At 40.1% G+C, this 23,341-nt stretch overlaps 1 protein-coding gene and 1 non-coding gene across 2 annotated transcripts in view; both read right to left on the bottom strand.

Moving 5' to 3' along the window:
- Nucleotides 1-314: 314 nt before the first annotated feature.
- On the bottom strand, nt 315-526 carry LOC143437415 (small nucleolar RNA U3). The gene has a single exon (XR_013106905.1). It is a non-coding gene; the product is annotated as a small nucleolar RNA U3 (small nucleolar RNA).
- Nucleotides 527-11,834: 11,308 nt separating this feature from the next.
- LOC143437375 (uncharacterized) overlaps nt 11,835-23,341 on the bottom strand; it is a 32,177-nt gene continuing 20,670 nt past the window's right edge. The window contains exon 4 of the mRNA XM_076922197.1: nt 11,835-22,412. Coding sequence (XP_076778312.1) covers nt 22,127-22,412 — 286 coding nt within the window. The 3' untranslated portion in view covers nt 11,835-22,126. The remainder of the gene's footprint in view (nt 22,413-23,341) is intronic.

The raw sequence follows: 23,341 nt of genomic DNA, 5'->3' as shown, positions 1-23,341 counted from the left end.
ACAACTGGGCTGTACTGTGGTTTTGTGGGGAAGACTCCCTGACTGACTCACCGAAGCAGCAATGATTGACTTCACTTATAGTCGATAAGCTATGCAATACTGGATACGCTAAGGTCAGTTTACCCGGCCTACAGCAGCACTTCACTTTGGTACAGCCAGTTTGGATGTGTCCAAACTTACAAGAAAAGAACTGCCCATTTGACAGGTCACAATCACAGACAGATGGTTAGCCTTTACCACATAGAGACACCTTTCCAAAAAAGACTAAAGAACACACACCAACTATCTTTTTCACCATTAAAACTAAACCAAGACCCACTCAGACTTCGTTCCCTTCCTCTCACCCTACCAAAGGAGAAAATGATCATCAATGGCCAGAGGCTGCTGTACTGAAGCAACACCTAGAGCCAGCTTCACGCTCAGGGGGGGATGCTATGTCTCGTCCTCTTGGTTTCCAGTGCTCCACACAGTCAGAGAAACTTCTCTAGTAACAAACTATAGAAATGATCCCTGAAAGAATAGTCTAAGCTGTAGACTCCCGCCATCGCCCAACTGTACCAAGCGCACTCACATCTTACACACGGCGACTTCTGCCGAGACACCCCACGCTATTCCTGTCGGTGCCCCCATCGCACAACACGTCTGCCCACACGGGGACACACGCTCTGGCCTCTCCATACCCAGTCCACCGGGCATTTGGAGTCGCTACAGTTTCCCTACACTGCCACCGTGATTAGCATACAGTTGCAGAGCAGCCAATCGGCTCACAGTTCTCTCCTGCCTCCTCTGCAGAAGCGGGAAGCGCCACAGAGCTGCACGCGAGTTCGCAGGCGCGTGCCGGTTTGGATCTGGCTCTAGCCCAAGGCCTTTTGTGAGAAACAAAATGAAAAACAACGTCGGGAAAAATGGCAATTCAAGGACTACGTGCACAATTTAATAAATTCTGTGGGTAAAGGGCATGGTGGCTCACTGCTGTAATCGTAGCACTTGGGAGATGAAAGCAAGGGGTCAGGAATTTGAAGCCGGTTTTAAGATTTTGAAGCCAGCCACGCCTACATGAAATCCAGTCTAAAATGATCAAAAAACAAATCTGTGTTTAGAGAAAAGTGAAAATAGACAAAGCGAACTGGCCACATTGTTAATTACTGGCTCAATTACTGGATATGTACTTGATCACTATTTTAATCTCTCATCCCATTTTAGCATTTTACCAGTAGGAGAAGCGTTATTTCCTTTTCTTATAGATGTTTCATTGTCTGACATCTGTTTAACAAGAGATGGAAAAAAAAGTTGGGTCTCTTTTCTTTCTGGTACAAAGAGCAGTGTCTGACTTACGGGGAGTGAGGAAAGCTCTGAGTGAAGTCAGTCCTGAATGAATGTGTGTTATTAACATGAGCACATCCATATCAAGAACCACTCAAACTCCTATGAAAAGAGATGGCAATACCTTCCTCTGGTTTGCGTGCACGTGTTGACAGTATGTGGAGAAAATATCCACCATACCTTTGCTTCTTCCCATATATTTGACACCTGAAGATGGCTCCCATACAAACTCTGGTCTCTCTGGTCATGGCCCTTCAACATTTAAGACTTCTCCATTCTTCATTCCCCCTTTTGTTTTCTTTGCTTTGGGGATAAGGTCTCACTCTGGCAGGACTAAACCTCCCTTTGTAGAGCAGGCTGGCCTTGAACTCACAGAGATCCCTCTACCTCTGGCTCCCAACTGTTGGATTAAAGGCTGTACCATCATACCCCACTTACTTTCCACCTTCTGAGACATCTCTGCCCCTTCACTATGCATGCTATACCTTGGTCTTTGAGTAGATGCTCCAACAGCACACGAGTCTGAACATTTCTCTAACATGTTCTAAGATTTAACTTGCTAGACATGTTGGGTCATGCTATAATCCTGACACTAAGGAGGCTGAAAACGGGCTAACCACAAGTTTGAGGCCAGACTAGGCTACACGCTAAGTTCCATATCAACTGGGTAAAAAGAGAACCATCTCCCAAAATAAAGATCGGAAGAGCTGGTTCAGCAGGTAGAGTATTTGCTTTCTATCAGAGGGCTGGATCCTAGCACCTAGAACAGGCAGGTCACAAATGCCTTTACCTAAACTATAAAGGACCCGATATCCCTTTCTGACTTCCATGGATACTTACACACATACATGTGCATACATATACACACATAGATCCTCTTAAGAGATAATTAAAGGGCTGCATTCCTCCCTTGGATCCCTTCTCACTCTTGGGAATATTTCTCCCTTTTCCTTAATAAATCGGGGCCTATGGGTGGCACTTTCTACCAATACTGAAAACCTGAGTTTGATTCCCAGAAAACACTTTGCTAGCATTTTTTCTAGGCTCCACCCCAGTTACCTGGCAACAGCCAGGAATGCCAGACTCCCTATAAAAGGGGTTGCTTGCCCCTCCTCTCTCTCTCTTACTCTCTTACCCTCTTCCCTCTGTCCCTTCTCTCCCCATCCCTCTCCCCCGTCTTTCTTCCTCTCCCTCTCCCTCTCTCCTCTGCCCCACCAACTTCCCCTCCCCATGCCCTAATAATAAACTCTATTCCGTACTATACCCATTGTGTGGCTGGTATCTCAGAGGGAAGGGATGCCTCAGCAACACACTGCACCTCTACCAACCATATCCCTGGCTTCTCTTTCTTTTTTATAAAACACAACACACATGGTGGAAGGTAAGAACCAATTCCCACAAGTTGCCCTCTGTGTAACAACATACACACACAATAAATAAATGTAAAAATGTTAAAAATAAATATACATTCATTCTGCAATGGTAATTAAGCAAGTCAATAAAACAATGCTATTTAAGATGCTACTTCTCTGTAAGCCTTCCTTGACCTCTTCAGATAATAATGACCACATTGTATTTTTTGTTTGTTTTTCAGACAGGTCTCAATAAAGAGCCATGACTGTCTTGGAACTCACTAGGTAGACCAAGTTGACCTTCAACTCACAGAAATCTACATGCCTCTGCCTCTGAGTACTGCAATTAAAGGCATGCACCACTCTGGCAAACCACCACGTATTTTGAGACCCCAATTATCTTTCTATGTGCATGTGCACAGATCAATTAATTGCAAATATATTTACTTCCTTTACTAAAGTGGGTGTATTTAAATTTTGGTTTTGGCTTTTTGTGTGTGGTAGTTTGAATCAGAATGGCCTCCATAGGCTCACGTTTCAATTCTTGGTTCCTAGTGAGTAGAACTGTGTGGGAAAAATTAACAAGTGTGGCCTTGTCGGAGATACTGTGTCACTTGTGGTGGGTAGCCATTCCCAGTAAGCTCTCTCTTTGTAAATGTAAACTCCCAGCTACTGTCCCCATGGTCATGCATGCCTGGCATCCTACTCCCCTCCATGATGGTCACGGCTCTGAAACTGCATGCTCTAATTGGACTTTTTTTTTTTTATAAATTGCTTTGGGCCTGACATCTCTTCCAAACAGAAACTAAGAGTGGACAAGCAAATGTCCCACTTGGGTGTAGCCCTCCCTCACAATCTACCTTGTTTGAAACTGGTTCTTGTCTTGCTATCGACCACAGTCAGCTAGCCAGTGTAAACTTATCAGCCTTGAGCAGGCCAAGCAGACCTTGAACATTTGTCAAGACAGGTCTTAATAACCTGGACAGAGACATCTGCCTTGCCTGTAGTTACAGGTTTCCATAGAGACTTAGCTGTTTTGGCTGCCATGCTGACCTTGCTCTGCCTCCCAAGTACTGGGATTAAAGGCATGTGCCACCACTGCCTGGCTTCTTTGACCATTGTGAGAGATCTATCCACATACTTCTTCCTTTTATGTCTCTCTCAACAATATTCTAATTGTTCTGTCTCCAAGTCTCTGAGAGTTAAGCCATCCCACTGTTTATAGCTGATGATTCAATGAATAATCACACATTTCCAAACAGATGCATGAGCATGACTACTGCATGAAGCTTTGAACTGTGGTGATTTCCCTTTCCTGGTGTGTTTCAGGATTGTCCCAGAAACATGTTTTCATGCTGCAGTTGTTCACTTCTTGGTGGGGTCTGCATAACAGGCAGAACCCTTAGTAAAGCAGGACCTAGTTATTTCTTCCTAAGTCATCTGATGATAGGGCCTGTACCAGGAAGTTCTAGGTGCATGTATAATACCAGTGGCATTGTACAGGAATAGAAACTATAGGCTTCTAGGCAAGTTAGGCACCTAGCATTAGTTTCCAAGTTACCCCCTCCAGCAATACCCAAGCCTAGCTTCAATCTCTAGGCTAATCCCAAACAAGACTAGAGTTTTCAAGTTGCACCCTCAACAATACCAGGGTCTCCAGGTTATTCCCCCAACAAACCTGCTCCTCAGGTTTCAAGCTCATGCCTAACAACCACTAATGCAGAGGTGAAGTTAAGTTTATGAGGTGAGTCCCAGCACCAACCAATTATGTTAAAGGCCACAGCAACTTTCCAATTAGATACTTGCACACATCCTCCCTATTGCAAGAGACATCTAAAATGGCGACATTCATTCAGGCTTTTCTTAATCCCCTGCCATGTTCTTGACAACCGTAGGCCTGTGGCCAGGAATGGCTGCAGCTGATGCCCCACTGCTCAGCTGGAGCAGTCTGCTAAGGCGGTGAGAAACACCATCCCTGCCACCCAGGAGATGTCACCATGGGAGATGGCTCTGACAATCTCCCACGCTGTCTCCACAATGCTTGGCTGAACCCAGATCACTCTGCCATCCACGTGGGGTCAGTTAAATGATACTCCAATGCTTAGGTTATCCAAAGGCTATATATGTTTGGTAATGCTCAATAAGAAGATGCTTATACAATCAGAGGTGTACCCCAATACTCAATGTAGATATACCAACTACCTTTGGTTGCTAGAGACACACACTTCTGCTTCTATGTTCCCCCTCTCTTGTGTCACCTTCCACTAGCTCCTCCTCTTCCTCTCCTTACTCCTCCCACCTTAGCTCCTCCTACAATTCCCTACTTGCTGCTTACAATAAATCCTTTGCCCATAGACATTTGGGGATCCACCATCACCAAAACAGTCTTGGCTGATGCTGGTGCATTGGGGATGGGGGCAAGCTAGGTCAAATAGAATAAAGATCCTGCAGGCAGTTGCATCAGATCAGCTCCTGTGTGTGTTTTTTTGGGGGGATCACTAACATTTCCCTGGCACTACATGTTCAATTTCTATTAAGATGGAATAGCAGGCCAAGATATTTTCTTTCAAGGGAAGATAGTTGAATAGAGTTGATGGTAGAGACTTGCTCCAATACTCAAAATCTATGATTCACAATAAACACCTGCCAAAGACTTCAAACAACATTCCTATCTAACCATGAAACTGGTAGCACAGACTGCACAGCAGCCTGGTCATGTTTCAGAGCCCTCTCCTGGTTTTGGCCCCCAACAGAAAGTTAGCAGCTTTCTGAGCTACGTGTTATACTGACTGGTGTAACACATACAAGTGAGGAGTGTACTGTCTCCAGAATCCTAATCGGCCAGTAGATGTCGTGCTTCTCTGTTTGCAGTGGGATTGGCCAGGTGCACTGACTTATCTTTCACCTTAGAATTAATATCTCTGAATACCCAATGGCACTAGATTCCTAAGCATTTCACTAAATTAAAAAAAAAAAAAAACTACTAAATTTTGGTTGGATTTATTTTCTGTCCTCTGGTGCCCTCATGGGTTTGCAATGAGTCCAATTTGTTTGATACCTCATGTGCCTTAGGTAAATTCTACATAATGTGCACTTTAGAGCACTAATATTATATTTTATGGAGGACACAGATGATCAAGATCCCTTCTAACTAAGTTAATGACAAGAAAATGCTGAAATACAGATTCAAATAGAAAACCCAAAAGCTAAAGTAAACTTTATTTCCCCACACAGAGAATTATTTTAATATTTCATTATTGATTCTCTTGTTTTCCCAATGTTGTTATACACACATGAAATTATTAATTAGAAAGGCATATGTACTTACAAATGGATGCATATAACATATTTTTCCATCTTCTTTGGATGAACATATTTGAGGTGGACATGAGACTGGGTTTAATTTAGCTTAGGCTAGCCTAAAATTCATGACATAGCTTAGCTGGGTCTTGGCCTTATGATCATCTAGCCTTGTCTGTTGGGTTCTGAGATCTTAGGCATGGTGACCCCAGGGAGCAGCCCCTTGAGTTTCAGCTTCAATGTCTAATAGTGGGTTACTGGAACAATCCCTTCCTTTCATCTTCTTTGAAGAAAAGGTATCTGAAAGCACAGTATGACATTTTCTAGAAAGAACCAGAGCCAGGACTACTGAGAATCCTCTGTCATCTTACTTTCCATTCCATCTCAATCATTGGACCCAAACCACAATAACAGCCATTTTGCTGTGGTAAATATTATTTGGGAGTTTCTTACCCCACTTAAATCATAGAGATACCAAATAAAAGACACAGAAGACTTTGTATTTACAACAAGCAGTAAAGCAACAGAGTTGGGCAGATATCACTCCTCTATTCCTATTTTGTCTATTTCCCTGTTAATATCTGTGAGATATCACATGCCATGTTCTCGATAGGCTGCTCATACTCTCAGGCCAGACCTACTGGCCATGCACTCACACTCCACCAACCTCATGGTGCCTTCTTCCTTCTCCCTCTTCTCTCTCCTTCATGGTGTCTTCCCCAGACACTCAGTCTGGGACCTAAAGCACCATCCACCTTTCTTCTCCCCAGCTTCAGGTTTTGGCATCTTTATTAAGCAATCATGGAAGGCAGGAAATAAATATAGAAATAATGTAATTATAGTCCCCAAAAACTATTGTACAAAGTTGAACCAGGCTTTATGGCCATGTGTCCAGAGTCTAGGATCCTGTATTAGAGCACATCAAATATTATTTTTACTTTTTCTCTCAGGCTGAACATTTCAAACCAAGAAAATAATAGTCTTTTAAAACAGGGCCACTTCGTGATTCCCAGGTTTTTTTTTTTTTTTTTTTTTTTTTTTGGTTTTTCGAGACTGGGTTTCTCTGTGTAGCCCTGGCTGTCCTGGAACTCACTCTGTATACCAGGCTGGCCTCAAATTCAGAAATCTGCCTGCATCTGCCTCCCAATGCCTGGGATTAAAGGTGTGTGCCACCACTGCCTGGACTTTATCCAGACTATTGATTGCCTAGTGTGTAGAAACAAGAAATTATTAATCAAGACATTTGTTAATCACCAAAATTAATTACCTCACAACTCCTTGCTAATGTCAATCACTACTAATTGAAGGAAGCTTTTATCCTCTGTTTTCATCTTTTTTTTGTACTGTGACTAACCCTGCTTCAAAGTTGGTCATAGAACTTGATTCTTGCACAGGTCTCTCCCTCTTCATTTTAAGACCCAAGAAAAGCCAGAGAGGTTGGAGGAAACTCACTCAATGTTTTATTTTTGTTTTGCACTGACCAGTCTAGGACTAGTCTGGAAGAGTTGCAAGACACTCTTTCCAGCACTGAGCAGCACAAAAAAACTGGGTGCTCAAAACAATTCTCAATTACATACAGAGGCAAGCCTCAGCTGCAGGCAACATTCCTATGAACAAAAATAAATAATCAGGAGGAGTTGAAAAAAATGGAAAGAAATTCTTAATGACTTGGAATTGAAGGGGAATGAAAACAAAAAGGAGGATATAGCAATGTTGCATTTGAAATCAATAATTGGCTTTTAAAACAAATACACATAGAACGAATTAGGTAGTCTTCTGTTTCTATTTTGTGGAATTGTCCAAGGTGTATTGGTCTTAGCTCTTCTTTGAAGGTCTGGTAGAATTCTCCATTAATACTACCTAGTCTTTGCCTTCTCTTGGACAGGAGGTTTATAATGCCTGCTTTGATTTCCTTAAAGGTTATACTACACTTTAGATAATTTACCGATCTTGATTTAATTTTGGTTTATGGTATCTGTTTAGATAATTATCCATTTCTCTGGCTACACATTTCATCTAGATTTTCCAGTTTGTAGAAAGAACTAATGATTTTCAGAAGTTTTCTCAGTTTCTCTTGTTATGTCTCCCTTTTAACTTCTGATTTTGCTAATTTGGATACTGTCTCTGTGCCCTCTGGTTGGTCTGGCTAAGGGCTTTTCTATCATATTGATTTTGTCAAAGAACTAGTTCTTGGTTTTGTTGAGTCTCTGTACTGTACTCTTTGTTTCTAAGTGGTTCATTTTTGCCTGTGGGGAGGTGGGCAGTGAGAAGCATCTGGGTGCCTGGTAGACCATAGGCCTTGAACCCCAGTCCTTTATTGGACGGCAGGTGTTCAGCTCTGCTTCCAGGCCCTGGTTCTTTTCATTTAGCTTCAGCCCTCCAGAGCCCACAGAAAGGTCTATGGCCATCAATCAGGAGGAACAGTGCCCCAGGCTATCTCACAAGTAGATCAGGTATCTCCAAGCTCTCAGAACAAGTCAATAGGCATTATCTGCTGACTGACCCTAACCCACCCAGAAACTGTATATAAGGGCTCTATTCAGGGGAAGTAAAGTGTACGAGAATCATGCGGGTGTCCAACAGTTTCTGTAGCAAGAGCTGTAACACTTGGGAAGAGATCTGCTCTCCCAGAACCTGCCTGGTACACCAAGCTGCCCCATGCCAGCTAGCTGGCTCCTTATTGGCACAGCCCGGGTCAGCTCAGCTTGGAGACCGGTGCAGCACCTGGGAGTTCCTGGGCTGCAACAGTGGAAACTCAGCAGAGGCAGCAATGGAGGCAGGCGATCTCCCCTCCCTGCTCGCACCCTGTCCTGTGCTGGGCCGGAGATCATTGTGGGACACCCTCCAGAACAAGGGACCCACATCTGCCCTGAGTTTGATTATTTCCTGGTGTCTACATCTCTTAAGTGTGTTTGCTTCTTTTTGTTCTAAAGCTTTCTGATATGCTGTTAAGTTGCTTGTGTAGGGTCTCTCTGGTATGTTTATGAGGGCAATTAGTGCCATGATATTTTGTGTCCCATAAGTTTTGTTATGGTGTGTCTTCATTCTCATTGAATTCTAGAGTCCAGTCTTTTATTTCTTTCTTTATTTCTTTCCTTAGCAAGTTATCATTGTATAGAAAGTTGTTCAGTATGTGGCTTTCTGATATTTTTGTTATTATTGAAATCCAGATTATTCTGTACTGATTTCATAGGATGCATGAGAATATTTCAGTCTTCTTGTATCTGATGAGGCTTCATTTGTGACAGATTTTTTTTTGTTTTTTTCGAGACAGGGTTTCTCTGTGTAGCCGTGGCTGTCCTGGAACTCACTCTGTAGATGAGGCTGGCCTGGAACTCAGGAATGCACCTGCCACTGCCTCCCAAGTGCTGGGATTAAAGGAGTGTACCACCACTGCCCGGCGATTTGTGACAGACTACATGTTCAATTTTGGAGAAGATACAATGAGGTACTGAGGAGAAGATATATGTAACTGTATGTCTACCTTTTCATATCTGATTTTGGTAATTAGGATATTGTCTCTGTGTCCTTTCATTAGTATGGCTAAAAGTTTATCTATCTATCTATCATATATATATATATATATATATATATATATATATATATATATATATGTAGGGTGAAATGTTCCATATGGAAGAGTCAGAAGAAAGACTTAAGAAGGTGAAGAGGATGGCGACCCCATAGGAAAAACAACAGTGTCAACTAACTTGGACACTTTAGGGCTTCCAGAGTCTAAGCCAAAAACCAAGGGGCATACAGGGGATGGTTCATGGCCCTGGGCATGTGTGCAGCAGAGGACTGCCTTGTCTGGCCACAATGGGAGAGGATGCACTTAACCCTATAGAAACTTGATGCCACAGGGAAAAGGGAACCTGGTGGAGGTGAGGTCCCAGTGGGTGGGCGGGTGGGAGAGAAACCTCAGAGGCATCAGGGAGGAAGATGGGGAAAAGACCTCAGGGAAGAGGTACCAGGAAAGAGGGCAACTTTGGAATGTAAAAAATTTTATAATTTTAATTAAAAAGGGAAAAAAGAAACAGAATTGAAAAAAATATATATCTACACTGAGTTTGAAAAAGAGCAGATAGATGGTTTCCTTGCAGAGAAAATGGCATTAATTCACTACTATTAATTGCACATACCTGGCTGCTATGTGCAATGTTAGCTTCTGTGATCTGTAATATGACACACACAGCTACAGGCAATGGCCTGTGTCTCAATCATCCCACCTGACTTAACACTGAAAGTGCATTGGCCGTATCTCCAAAGTTGGAAATTCAATATTTCTTGGATTATGCTAAAGTTCCCAAATTATATACCTATCAATCTAGTTTGTCTTCATTCACCTGACATGCTGGCAAATTAGAAAATTATTACCCTGTCACCATCATGTCTTTTATTTTTTTGTATTGGTGACTCCAGGGTTAGTGATTGGAAGCGACACCATTAAAACCATCATCTCAACAAAGTAACTTATTTAAAAAGTGCATCAGTTGCCTCCCTGTCCAATTTAATGAGAAAAAAACATGGTGTTAATCAAACTTTGGGTTAAATGTAAGCTGAGTACTTCACAGAATCTATCATAGAGCCTATGGTGAGTCCCACCATACATTTCATTGTGCGGACACAAACTATTGTATATCAAGTACATTGACATAAAATAGACTTTTCAATTCCAGAAGTTATAGCCACATTCCATTCCATGATGTTGGTACTTGATTCTGTACTAAGGAGTAACATTTATCACCCTCTGGTTAATGAGTGTGAGCTCATTTATATTGCCAAAGAGGGTCTTAAATATTCCAACATATCTGAAGTACAAGAAAAAGGCTTTGAAACCAACTGTATGAAGATAATAGAAGTCCTTAAAATGGAAATGACTAAATCTCTTAAAGAAATCGAGGAAAGCACAAACAATTGGAGGAAATCAATAAACACCTCAAAGACAGCCAGGAAAACACAAACAAAAACATGGAGGAAACCAACAAATCTTATAAATAAAGCCAAGAGCTGGGCAGTGGTGGTGCACACCTTTAATCCCAGCACTTGGGAGGCAGTGGCAGTGGATTTCTGAGTTTCAGGCCACCCGGGGCTACAGAGTGAGTTCCAGGACTACCAGGGCTACACAGAGAAACCCTGTCTCAAAAAAAGAGAAAATAAATAAATAAATAAAGCCAAGAAAAACAAATGAAGATTAGAAGGAAATAGAAACAATAACAAAATCACAAACTGAGGGAATAATGGAACCAAAACTTTAAGACTGCAGAGAGGAACTACGGAGGCAAGATTCACAAACAGAACACAGAGATGAATGGCAAATCTCAAGCACTGAAGATACAATGGAAGGAATGGATATATTAAGCAAAGAAAATGTTAAATCTAAAACTTCCTGACATAAAATATACAGAATATCTAGGACACTGTGAAAGGATAAAATGTAAGGATACTAGGACTAGAGGAAAAACAATATTAGATCAAATTCTCCTAAAATATTGATAACAAAATCTTAGAAGAAAATCTTCCAAAATAAGGATGGTGGTGCCTATCAAAGTAAAAGAATCATGAAAACACCTAACAGAATGGACCCTAAAATGAAGTCTCTTTCCTGTATAATAATCAAAACATTCAGTACAAAGAAAGAATACTAAAAGCTAGAAAGGTCAAAAGCCAATAAACATATAAATGAAGATTTTTTAAAATTGCAGATGACCTTCAAGGAAGTTACCAATACAAATGAAAATTCAGGTTGTAAATAATCTTGTATTATCTGCAAAAGAAAGGAAAGCACACAAATACCCCAACACCAGCACCAGCAGCACCACCACCAGCAGCAATAACAAAATACAAGAAGTTAACAATCACTGTTTATTGACTCTCCCAGTATCAATGACCACAGTTCACCAGTAAAAAGACAAAGGGTAACAGAATAGATGCTAATAACATTGATCCTTCAATTGCATACAAAAAAATATAGCTCCACATCGAGAATAGGCAGTAATTCCAGGTAAAGGTATGTAAAAAGATTTTCCAAGCAGATGGACCAAAGGAGCAAGCTGATGTAGTCATTTTAAAACGTAACAAAACAGATATTTAACAAAATTAATCAAAAGAATTGGAGAAACACAACAAATTTCTCAAGTACAAAGTCTCTTTTGAGTTTTATACAATCATGTAACTGTAATCCCCTATATCTTCAAAAACAAACAGCATATCATATCCATCCAAATTTGCAGAATGTACTTCGCCATTTCTAAATGCCATTGTGAGGAAATACTGGGCCAAAAGAAGACCAAAAGGCAACAAGGCAATCTCCAAACTCTGCATCTCCATGTCTGATGTCAAAGTGTTCTTCAGATCTCCAACTCCTTCCTGCTTTGCTCACTGCAGCACAATTCTTTCTCTTTCGCTGGTTTTATTCCCTGCAACAGTTTTCCAGAGCAGGTATCCCACAGCTCTGGAGTCTCAAAATATTAGGGTTTCAAAGGTAACTTCATTACAGCTTCTTGTTCCAGTATCTGGGATCCACACAGGATCATCTGTGCTCCTCAAAAGATATCTGGTCACTTCTGTTCTTCCATCTATAGCACTCTAGGCTCTGCTTGACTCCACTTTACTGCTGCTGCTGTTCTTTCTGTTCATCCCATGGGACTGACATCTTCAATACACTGGGTTCTTCTGCTGTAACTAAGAATCACTGCATTGCTCTCCTACACTCTCTTCACAGGGCCAAGCCTTAGCTGCTCTGCATGACAGAGTCATTTATGCCTCTGAAACCAATACCACCTGGGTGATTCTCACACATGATCAACTCCAGGTGAACAACAAGGTACAAACTTGGCTATCTCTGAACACAGCTTCTTTGTCCTCTCAGACAACACTTCTAAGATTTCACCTTAGTGATGCTAGTTTCTTCATCACCACTAATATTTTAACTATGGCTAACCAGCATCAATTGTCTCAGTTAGTCCTTCTATTCTTTCCTCTAAAAACAGAGTCACATGGACAAAACTTCTGAGTTCCTCTGCTTGCTGGGGCCCAAACATGGCCCCTTCTATTACATCATCACCAGGTTTCTATTTTGCAACAACTTCACGGCCTAAGCTTGGCTGTCCTTGAACTCACTCTGTAGATAAAACTTGAACTCAGATCTGCATTGCTGTCTCCTGAATGCTTGAATATAATGTGTGTAACACTTTGCCCATACCTAAGCTTTTCATTACCTAAAACTTGTTCTGTACCAGGATGACTTGAATCAGAAATCTGCTTGACTCTTATCTCCTGGGATTTAAGGCACAACCACCATACCTGGACCTAAGTATATCCTTTTAGATTTTAAATTGAAAACCCAGTATAGTAACCACAATCTGTCCATTGTCAATTTGACACATACTTGTACCTTCTTATGTGCACATAAAAAAATAACCAGTTAATAATAATGCCTAATATTATACAGTTCTTATGCATACAACGTCACATCTATGTAGCCGCCCGGGGCCACAAGTCAACTGGATTCACCTGAAAGGGGGGCTGGGAATGAAGGGGGAAGGAGGGCGAGAAGAGATGAGGCCAAGACAAAGTTCTCTGATCAAGGCCTAAAGCTTTAATTTTCAGCTCTCAATTTAAAGGGGAAGACCCAACCCACAACCCCTCCTGGTTTCAGATGGGTGGGATAATCCATAGTCAGTTCCAGGTCACGGCCGGAGATGTCTCAAGGCAAGCCCAGGGGCAGTTCTGCTTCTGTGTTCCGGGCAGCCAAGGTGGGTAACTCCACCTAGATCCCCGTCACTTGACCTTGTTGTGGTAACCAAGGTCTCTTCAGGCTTGCTCATGGGGGGAGAGTACAGTTTCCCCCATTTTGGTTAACTTAAAAAGAAAAGAGAGAGGTGAAACAGGAATGGGGTCGTCGTCGTGATATCTGGCTACTTCCTGCTGACATTGGGGGCGACGTGTCTCTAGGGGGAACCTAGAAGAATGGGTATGGGGGATATAGGAGAGTTGGTTGTGTCCTGCTGTCCAGGGTTTATGGAGCCCATCTGAGGATAGGTCAGGAGGAACAGGTCCAGTAGAAGCAGCTGTGTTGGGTACACGATTTCATCCCATCTGGGGTACGAGTAGCCGGGATTGTTGGGAGAGATCTTTGTGTGAAGGCAACTTATCTGCTTGAGACACAAGGTTCAAACAAGGTTAACAGCAATATGATTATCCAAGCCGAGTAGGAAATAAGGTTGAAAGTGGAACTATTTTAGTATCTCATCCAATTGCTGACTGACAGGGATCAGATACAAAGTCTATGACTACTCAGGCTGGTAGATTTCAACAAAAGCTGTCTGTTTACAATAATTTACAGCCCTCTGTTTCAGTGTTTTTCCATGGAGACTTTAAGACTTAGAGCGGGCAAATAAGCCAGGCCTATTGCTGAATTTTAGGCTTTCAGTGTTAAGCAGGGCTGTCCCTGAAGTCTCCTCTCTTTTCCAAGTATAGAAGGACCGTGGCAATTCTAACCTTACCGAGGCGGGGATAGAGGCCTGACATCCAGTAATTAAAGGGAACCTTGTAATGGCTCCAGTCCTCCTGTCGCTGTCCAGTAAGGCCTGAGGGCCATACCCATCCGGATGTCTTTTTCCTGGAGAGGGGATACTTTCTACATCAACCCCTATGCAGTCAGGCTTATCCCTCAGGGAACCCAGAAGCATATTTTTAACTTTTATTTATATTCCCTTGCACTGCTTAGCCTCGCAGCCTTAGCAAGAATTCAGATTGCCAGATAGAGGGGGTTCTGGGTGGCCCCTCTCTGCTTGGTCTAGGGTGGAAGTCCCCTCTTTTAGGTTGGGTGGAGATGAGACTTGGGAACACCCTGAATAGAGTAACAGCCTAGAGTCTCATGGTCTTCCATGGCTAACACACTCTGACTAGATTTGTTATCAGATTCTTCATTATCAGAATCATAATTATTAAGCTCAAGATCTGTGTCCACTTGACAGACCAAACCAAACTTTCAGACAGCCATCGGGCTCCATTTTCTTTTTCTGAAAAAATACAGACTGAGCCAAGACCCCAAATTAAAACAGGGTCAGGACCATTCCAAGAATTAGTTAGGGGGTCTCTCCATTAGACCCTGGAAGTGACTGGATGCCAGTGGCAATCTGCTGCAGACTGACCTTTAACATCAGTTTGCAGAAAATTTAAAAGAAATAACACAAAAGCAAGATGTGCTTTTGGTGACCTTGGAGGGTATAATTCTCTCCCCCCCCCCTTTAGTTTAAAAAGCCAACCTTTTAGAGTATTTGTAAAATCAGGGAAGAAGCACCAATAGCTGTTTTTCCCACACTCAGAGAGTTATAAAGATAAAGGTTTTATAATCTCTCACAATTTTTTCCTTGAGGATAATGAGAAATTTTGGTAATAAAGTTGTAAACAAAACCTCTCAAATGTTTGACTGTAGTCAAATAACTGCAATAGCCAGTTCCATTACCTATCTTAGTCTGGTATGGAACACCAAGCACAGGAATATAGGCAATAACTAATTACATTTTTAGTTGCTTCTCTTGTTAAAGTAGTTGCAACTAAAAAGCCTAAAAAGTGTCAAGTCACATGTACATATTTTAATTTTTAAAAATCAAAATGAGTAAAATCTATTTGCCAAAATTGATTACATAAGTCCTCAAGGTTTAACACCAATATGAAAAAATTGAGAATATTAAAAGCAAGTTTTTGCAATTTAACTTGCACACTTTTTAGAAATGCCAAATTATTGTATCAAGCTATTACTATTTTGATGCTGTAAAGAATAAGATAGTATGGCCAACTATTTGCGAGGCCTATAATCTGTCTAGTATACAAATCTGCTCTGGCATTGCCCTGGGGTTCAGGCAATCCAATGAGCTTTTTTTTTTTTTTTTTTTTAATGTCTTAAAAGGTTCAGAGACAGTACATGTTTGAAAAGTTAAGCTGTATTTTTATAAATAACTATAAAATTTGAGAATTAGCAATATCTAAAAAAAGGAACAATTTTAAGCAATTATAAATTATGAGCCATTTACTGGCTATAAGTATATAAATTGAAAGCTTGATTTTCTAGCATTTTAAACAGTGGCTACAACACATAATTTAATTATTTGTGCTCAAGTAGAGAAAACTCAAGAAAATAAACATGTGATCTAAATATGTGATCTAATTACATATACTGCCTTCTCAATAGATGAGGCATCTGTAAATACAGTAAATACAGCAAATGTCTTTTCTATGAGCTGCATGCGTAGTAAATTTCAGAAAATATAAAAGCATGCAGAGAAAACCTGTAACAACTTATCTTTTGGATAGGGATCACCAAATTTGCTTAAAATGTTTGCCATATAATAGGCCAAATATCATTTTTCAATAACCAATTTAATTGCTATTTGGAATAAGGAATAAACATTTTATTGAAAATGTTTTTAGGATTCTATCTTACAATGTTTTATTAACACAAACTTTACTTGTAGATGAAGGATGAATCTACATTAATGGTTTCTTTTGCCAAAGGGCTGCTGTGGGCATGAGTAATAATAACACAAACAGCCAACAATTTTCATAGTCTATATAATTTATCTGTTGATAACTAACAGCTTACTCTACTTTCCGCAAAGCTATTTTTCCTTTAGTTAATTGTCAAGGGGAATTAGGACTTGTATGTCCCTTGAGAATATCAAGCAGAGGTTCAAATCCTCTTACGGTAAGCTTAAGATGAGGATTTAGCCAAATAATATCTCTTAACAACTTTTGAAAATCATTAAACGCAAATGAAATTAAAAGCAAACCTTTCCAATGATGAGGATTCTCATCATTCTCAATAAATGGATTCTCAATTAAGACCAAACTTACTGAATGCAAACCTAACACCTTTACCAGAAATGTAAAGGAATGGTATAAAAACAAACTTCTAGATCTATAATAATTATTATATACATATTTACTAAAATGGCAGCTGGAGTAGGCAAGTCAGGCTGTAATGCCCCATTAGTTTTATAAATCTTAAGTTTGAACTTTGTTTTGGATTAATTCAATAACCAATCTTTAGCTGAGTGAGAGTATAAGATGAATGCCAAGCTGAAGGCAATCTTCTAATTGTTACAGAACTTAAGATTAGGTCTCTTGCTAGTAATAGACTGAACCCAATATATATTAGAGGAACCAAAGCCATCTTGTCCTTTCTATTTAACAATTTGGAAGGAACTAGATGCAAAGGAACAAAAAAGACAAGTTGAACAATTCTTTTTCCAGCAGGTAGTTACAATGCCATGGGCGGAGCAGCCATTATTTAAATTTCTCCAGCATAATCATTACAACTCTTGGCCCTGAAGCTGACCCTTCCAAGGAACAAACAAGGCAATAAACAAATTCCAGAAAACACCCTTCACGGGGCTGCTGGTCAGGATGACCTAGGCAAAAAGAGTATTTGTCACACAAGCTTCTGCTGCACCCATTGTATATCAACTTAATTCAAATGTAAATGTTTTTAATCTTGGCCTATATCCTGAGGCCTGGCCCAGAGATTATCTTTCCTGCACCAAGGACAAATTTCTGTCTTGTGACTGGATTATTTGCTAGTGCCTGTTTTTGAGACCCTCCTTTTAAAAATGACTTGAATCTCCACATTTAAAAACATCTTTTATCTTTATGGCTCTGTGCAAGCATTGCTTGTACAGTAGTCCTCTGTAAGGCAGCAGCCATGGACAGACCCTGATTGTAAGAGCGCAAAGACGAATGTATCCATGTAAGTCTGTCTTTGCTTTGTGCAACAGGCTGCATTAGCATTCTCATAAGCCAAATGAGTAACAAAAGGAATTCCTGTTTGAGGATCTCCAAAAATTCTACCAGCTGCTTTCAGCAGCCTGTCTATGAATTTCTGGAATGGTTCCTCAGAACCCTGTTTAATACTGAATAAATTTCCACTAAGGTCCCCTTTAGTAGGTAATTGATTTCAAGCACAGCAGGCAACCATTGCAATCTATACACTCCTGCAGGCAGTTTAACCTGATTAGCATTACCTTCATATTAACCTTCTCTTAGAAGCATGTTAAGATCCCAATCTGCATTGCCTGCCTGGGCAATCATCATGGCGGTTTTCTTAGTGGTATCACGCTCCAAAAGCAAGTAATCTCCAAAGCAAGTAATCTCCTGACAAAGTAGCCTTACATATAGTTTTCCAATATTTGGGCATTAAATTTGCTTCTACCACAGTATCCAATAAAGCTTGTGTGAAGGGGTCAGTAGACCCATATTGTGCCACAATTGTTTTTTAACTCTTTTATTTAACTCTACCTGCTATAGCCTTTTTACTATAAACATAACCAAGTCAAAAAATTTCAAGCTCACGATTCCTGTCAGCTGCAGCCAAAGGAATGTTGGCAATTAACCACATTTTTAAGTTTCCTTTGCAATATTAGCATAACCATAATTTTTGGAAACAAAACCAATTTTTAATAATGTAAGCAATCTATTTTCTCTAAAATCAACACCAAGTGGATTACTTTTACGTTACAAAGTTTGGCTGCCAGTTCTTATATATGAATGCATGATAGTGCAGTCTTTAATATCTCACTAAATAGACATTGCTTTGATATCTTTTATACATCTGGTTTTTGAATGACTAACCCTGTGTTACCAGTTTTAAGCCAACTTTTTGTTACCAAAGTTGTAAATTTTTAATCAAACCCAATAACTTATAGGCCAATGATTTATAACCAAGCCATGAACATATTTGTACCTTAAAACCAATTACAAACAAAAATGAAGTAACAACACATCTTATATATATTTAAATCAAACAAAATTTCTCGCTTTTTCTAGCCCCAATTCTAAAATAAGGGCACCTTATCACTGAGATTTTTTCCACGACAAACAACTCTTAACTTCCTTATTTAATCCAAGAAACCTGCCTGTCCCTTTAAAAGCAGACTTTCCAGCTCAGCTCAGCTCCCAAACTTTTAGCTACAGGTGTTAAGCAAACTTATCAGCCGCTGCTCTGCATATTAAAACTGCCTTTGAAAACCAAGTTAAACTAGACCAAGTGTTGAATCAAGCAATTTTAACGATCTTTTAAACATTAAACATAGAACATGAAACATAGACGACCAATCATTCATACAAGGAGACATGTGGACAGAAAACACAATGAGACACGTGGACATTGGTGCACCAAGGACAAGACAATAAACAAAGAAAGCAGAACTAAGGATTTCTCTTAGTTTCTCTAAGTCTAAAACGTCTCCTGAATTTTCTCTTGTTCCTAGGAGAGCTCTGAAACAGCCTTTCCATTCTTTTTGCTGGCATAACCCAGAGAGAGAACAACTGCTTTTCAAAACCTGTTCTCTCTCTGAAGTTTAAGATCTAACACTTTATCCCTTTCTTTAGGAGATGTAGCTGTGGCTGCTTTTTTAGTTTTCCAATTTCTTCTAACCCTGCTCTTTCTCGTCTGAGGCAGCTCTTGAAGGCTGCGGGCATCGGCCGGTCTCCTATCCCGAATTCACTGTCACCCCTAGGCAAAGTAGGCATCGGGTCAACACCTATTTGACCTAGACCTTATCCCTTACAAGGCACTTCCTGCAAACATGGCCTCCCAAACTTACCTAGCGCTAGATTCAATACTGTTTGCTACTTCCTAAGTGCGCGGGATACCTTCTTTTATTCCCTTTTTCCGTGGGGCCCCACCTAAGACAGTGTTTCCTCAGCTGGTCCCCCGTTTTCAAGTCCCACGATGGCGTGCCAATCTGTAGCCGCCCGGGGCCACAAGTCAACTGGATTCACCTGAAAGGGGGACTGGGAATGAAGGGGGAAAGAGGGCGAGAAGAGATGAGGCCAAGACAAAGTTCTCTGATCAAGGCCCAAAGCTTTAATTTTCAGCTCTCAATTTAAAGGGGAAGACCCAACCCACAACCCCTCCTGGTTTCAGATTGGTGGGATAATCCATAGTCAGTTCATGGTCACGGCCGGAGATGTCTCAAGGCAAGCCCAGGGGCAGTTCTGCTTCTGTGTCCCGGGCAGCCAAGGTGAGTAACTCCACCTAGATCCCGTCACTTGACCTTGTTGTGGTAACCAAGGTCTTTTCAGGCTTGCTCATGAGGGGAGAGTACACATATATATATTTAGGTGGATGGAATCTTGCCATATGTGTTGTACTAGGACCCCCCATGAAGTTCCACTTAATGCACGTACAAATCCAAAGTCTAAAAACCCACATTGCTTCCAACAAAAGCATGGTCAGGCCTACCAATAAGAATACTTAACCCTGGGGTACCAACTTCTGTCTTAGAATTTCCATTGCTAAGAGGAGACACTGTGACCAAGGCAACTGTTTTAAAGGCAAATAGCTAATTCAGTCTGTTTTACACTTTCAAGTGTTTAGTTCATGACCAACATAGCAGGAAGAATGGCAGCATGCAGGCAGCCATGATGCTGGAGAAGGAGCTGAGAGTTTTGCTTCACATTTTCATGAGAAAGCATCTAGGAAGAGACTGTCTTCCAGCCAGGTGGTAGGAGAGTCTTTGTACTGGCCGGAGCTCCAAAGACCACCACCCTAGGAGTTCACTTTCTTCAAAACAGTAATATCTACTCCCACAAGGCCAAACATACTAATATTGTCACTTCTTAGGGACAAGCATATTCAAATCACCACAGATTATTCCTACTATAAATTCTTTCATGCATTTATATATGATTAGGACATGCAGATGGTTTACCACATTGATTACTTTCAGAAGGTTTCTCTCTAGTATGTGTTGTCTTTTGTATTCAGAGAATACTGTGGCATGTAAAGGATTTTCCAACTTGAGTACATTCACAAGATTTCTGTCTAATTTGTTGTCTTTTTTTGTCTTTGGAGACTACAGTGATAGTCACAGGCTTCTCCATGTTTGTTACATTCGTAAGGTTTCTCTAAAAAGTGTGTCACTTGAAGTATTTGGAGAGTACATTGTCATGCAAAGACTTTACCTCATTTATAGCATTCATGCAGTTTCTTTACAGTGTGTGTTCTTTTATGTATCGGGTGATGCCTGTGACATGGAAGGGCTTAGCACCTTGATGACACTGAGTCACTCTCTTGAATGTTTTTTATTATGCAGTTGCAGATAAAAGTGTATTGTCAGTTTTTCCACAGTGATTACATGAATGAGGCTTCCCTCCAGTGTGATTTCTTTGTGTGTGTGTGTAAAGAACTATGACATGCAAAGGCTTTACCACATTGTGAATATTCAAGCAGGTTTCTCTCTGGTATGTGATCTTTCCTGTCACTGCATATGACTGTGACTTGCAAATGCTTTACAACACTGATTACATTCATGAGGTTTCTGTCCTGTACCTGTTCTTTTATAATAATGAAGATGCTAAAGTTTTGAAAAGTCTTTACCACGTTGATCACATTCATAAAGTTTCTTCCTATATCGGATATTTTATGTTTTTGAGACTAGTAGGACATGCAAAGGCTTTAGCCCAATGAGTACATTCATAGTTCTGTCCAATATGGGTTCTTTTATGTTTTTGAGAAAAATCCTTATGGAAAGAATTTTACCACAATGATCACATTCACTGGTTTCTTTCCAATATGGGTTCTTTTATGGTCTTGGAAACAAAAACTTTGTGAAAAGGCTTTTACTATATGAATTACATCCATACAGCTTTTCTCCAGTATGTGATCATTTATGTCTTTGGAACCTTTTTACTTATAAATGGGTATTTCCACACTGAAGACATAACTAAGTTATCTCTCTGGTATGTTTTCTTTTATGATATTGGAGATGACTTTGTTGTGTAAAACCTTTACCACATTGATTACATTCATAAGGTTTCTCTCCAGTATGTGTTCTTAAATGTCTTTGGAGATGACTATGATTTGAAAAGGCTTTACCACATTGATTACATTCATAAGGTTTCTCTCTAGTATGTGTTCTTTTATGTCTTTGAAGATGATTGTGATGTGAAAAGGCTTTACCACATTGATTACATTCATGAGGTTTCTCTCCAGTATGTGTTCTTTTATGTCTTTGGAGATGATTGTGATATGAAAAAGTTTTACCACATTGATTACATTCATAAGGTTTCTCTCCAGTATGTGTTCTTTTATGTCTTTGGAGACAACTGTGAAATGAAAAGGTTTTACCACATTGATTACATTCTTAAGGTTTCTCTCCGGTATGTGTTCTTTTATGGACTTGGAGATGACTGTGACATGTAAAGGCTTTACCACATTGATTACATTCATATGGTTTCTCTCTGGTATGTGTTTTTTTATGGACTTGGAGATGACTTTGTTGTGTAAAGCATTTACCACATTGAATACATTCATAAGGTTTCTCTCCAGTATGTGTCCTTTTATGGACTTGGAGATGGCTGTGACATGAAAAGGCTTTACGACATTGGTTACATTCATAAGGTTTCTCTCCAGTATGACTTCTTTCATGCCTGCAAAAATAATGGGCACATGTGAAAGCTTTACCACATTCATTAAGGCTGATCAATACTTTTATCAATATGAATAAATTTTGCAGTTGGTCTAAAAATTAAAAAAAAACACTCCGATCTTAAGGTTTTATCACTTTGATGTTCACAGTTGTACTTGCTCACTGTGGGTTGCTTTACCTCTTTGAAAATACCTGTGATGGTAAGAGCACTTATTACATGGCTCATATTTATAACATCCTCTTTCTATATGAGATTTCTATATCATATATTTCACATGTCTGAAGATATCAGGGCATTAAAACACTGATTGTTTTCTTAGTTTTTCCTGTAGTGTGAATCACACCACAGGAACACTGTGAGCCAGGATAAACAGAAGAATTTCCAAACTTGTAGTACCCATAGAGATTTTCTGCAGTGTGATGTTGGGGATGTTCCCAGTAAAGTCAGAAACCAATTAACTGCAAACACCTATCATATTCAGAATGTCTACCAAAGGCAGAATACTATATACCTTCTCACTGTTTTGAAATAGATAGAGGTACATTGTGCATTTTAATATCCCTAGGCTCACATGCTTTCATCCATTCTGACGATTGATATACCCATTAAAAAAGAAGAACAAGTGAAAGGTTTCCATGTTGAATTCATACAATTTGACATTTTGTTCTTTGTAGACATGTGTTATATGGATTAAGGTTTCTTCACAACTTTCTTCACTCTCACTAACTGATCACTCAATAAACCTAGAAATGTCAGTACAAGAATATGAGTATCATCAAATTTCCAATGGACTATTTGCTTATTGGATGGCTTTGGATATATATTTATCACTATTCAATGTGCAACATCTAAATATTATGAGACTATTCAGATTGGTAGTTCCACAGCAAAGCTCTAATGGAGCTACAAATCAATTAAAGGTATCTCTT

The sequence above is a fragment of the Arvicanthis niloticus genome, chromosome Y (genome assembly GCF_011762505.2).
Source record: "Arvicanthis niloticus isolate mArvNil1 chromosome Y, mArvNil1.pat.X, whole genome shotgun sequence".
NCBI lineage: Eukaryota > Metazoa > Chordata > Mammalia > Rodentia > Muridae > Arvicanthis > Arvicanthis niloticus.
The sequence above is the reverse complement of the archived record's forward strand: the minus strand, read 5'-3'. Positions and strand labels throughout refer to the sequence as shown.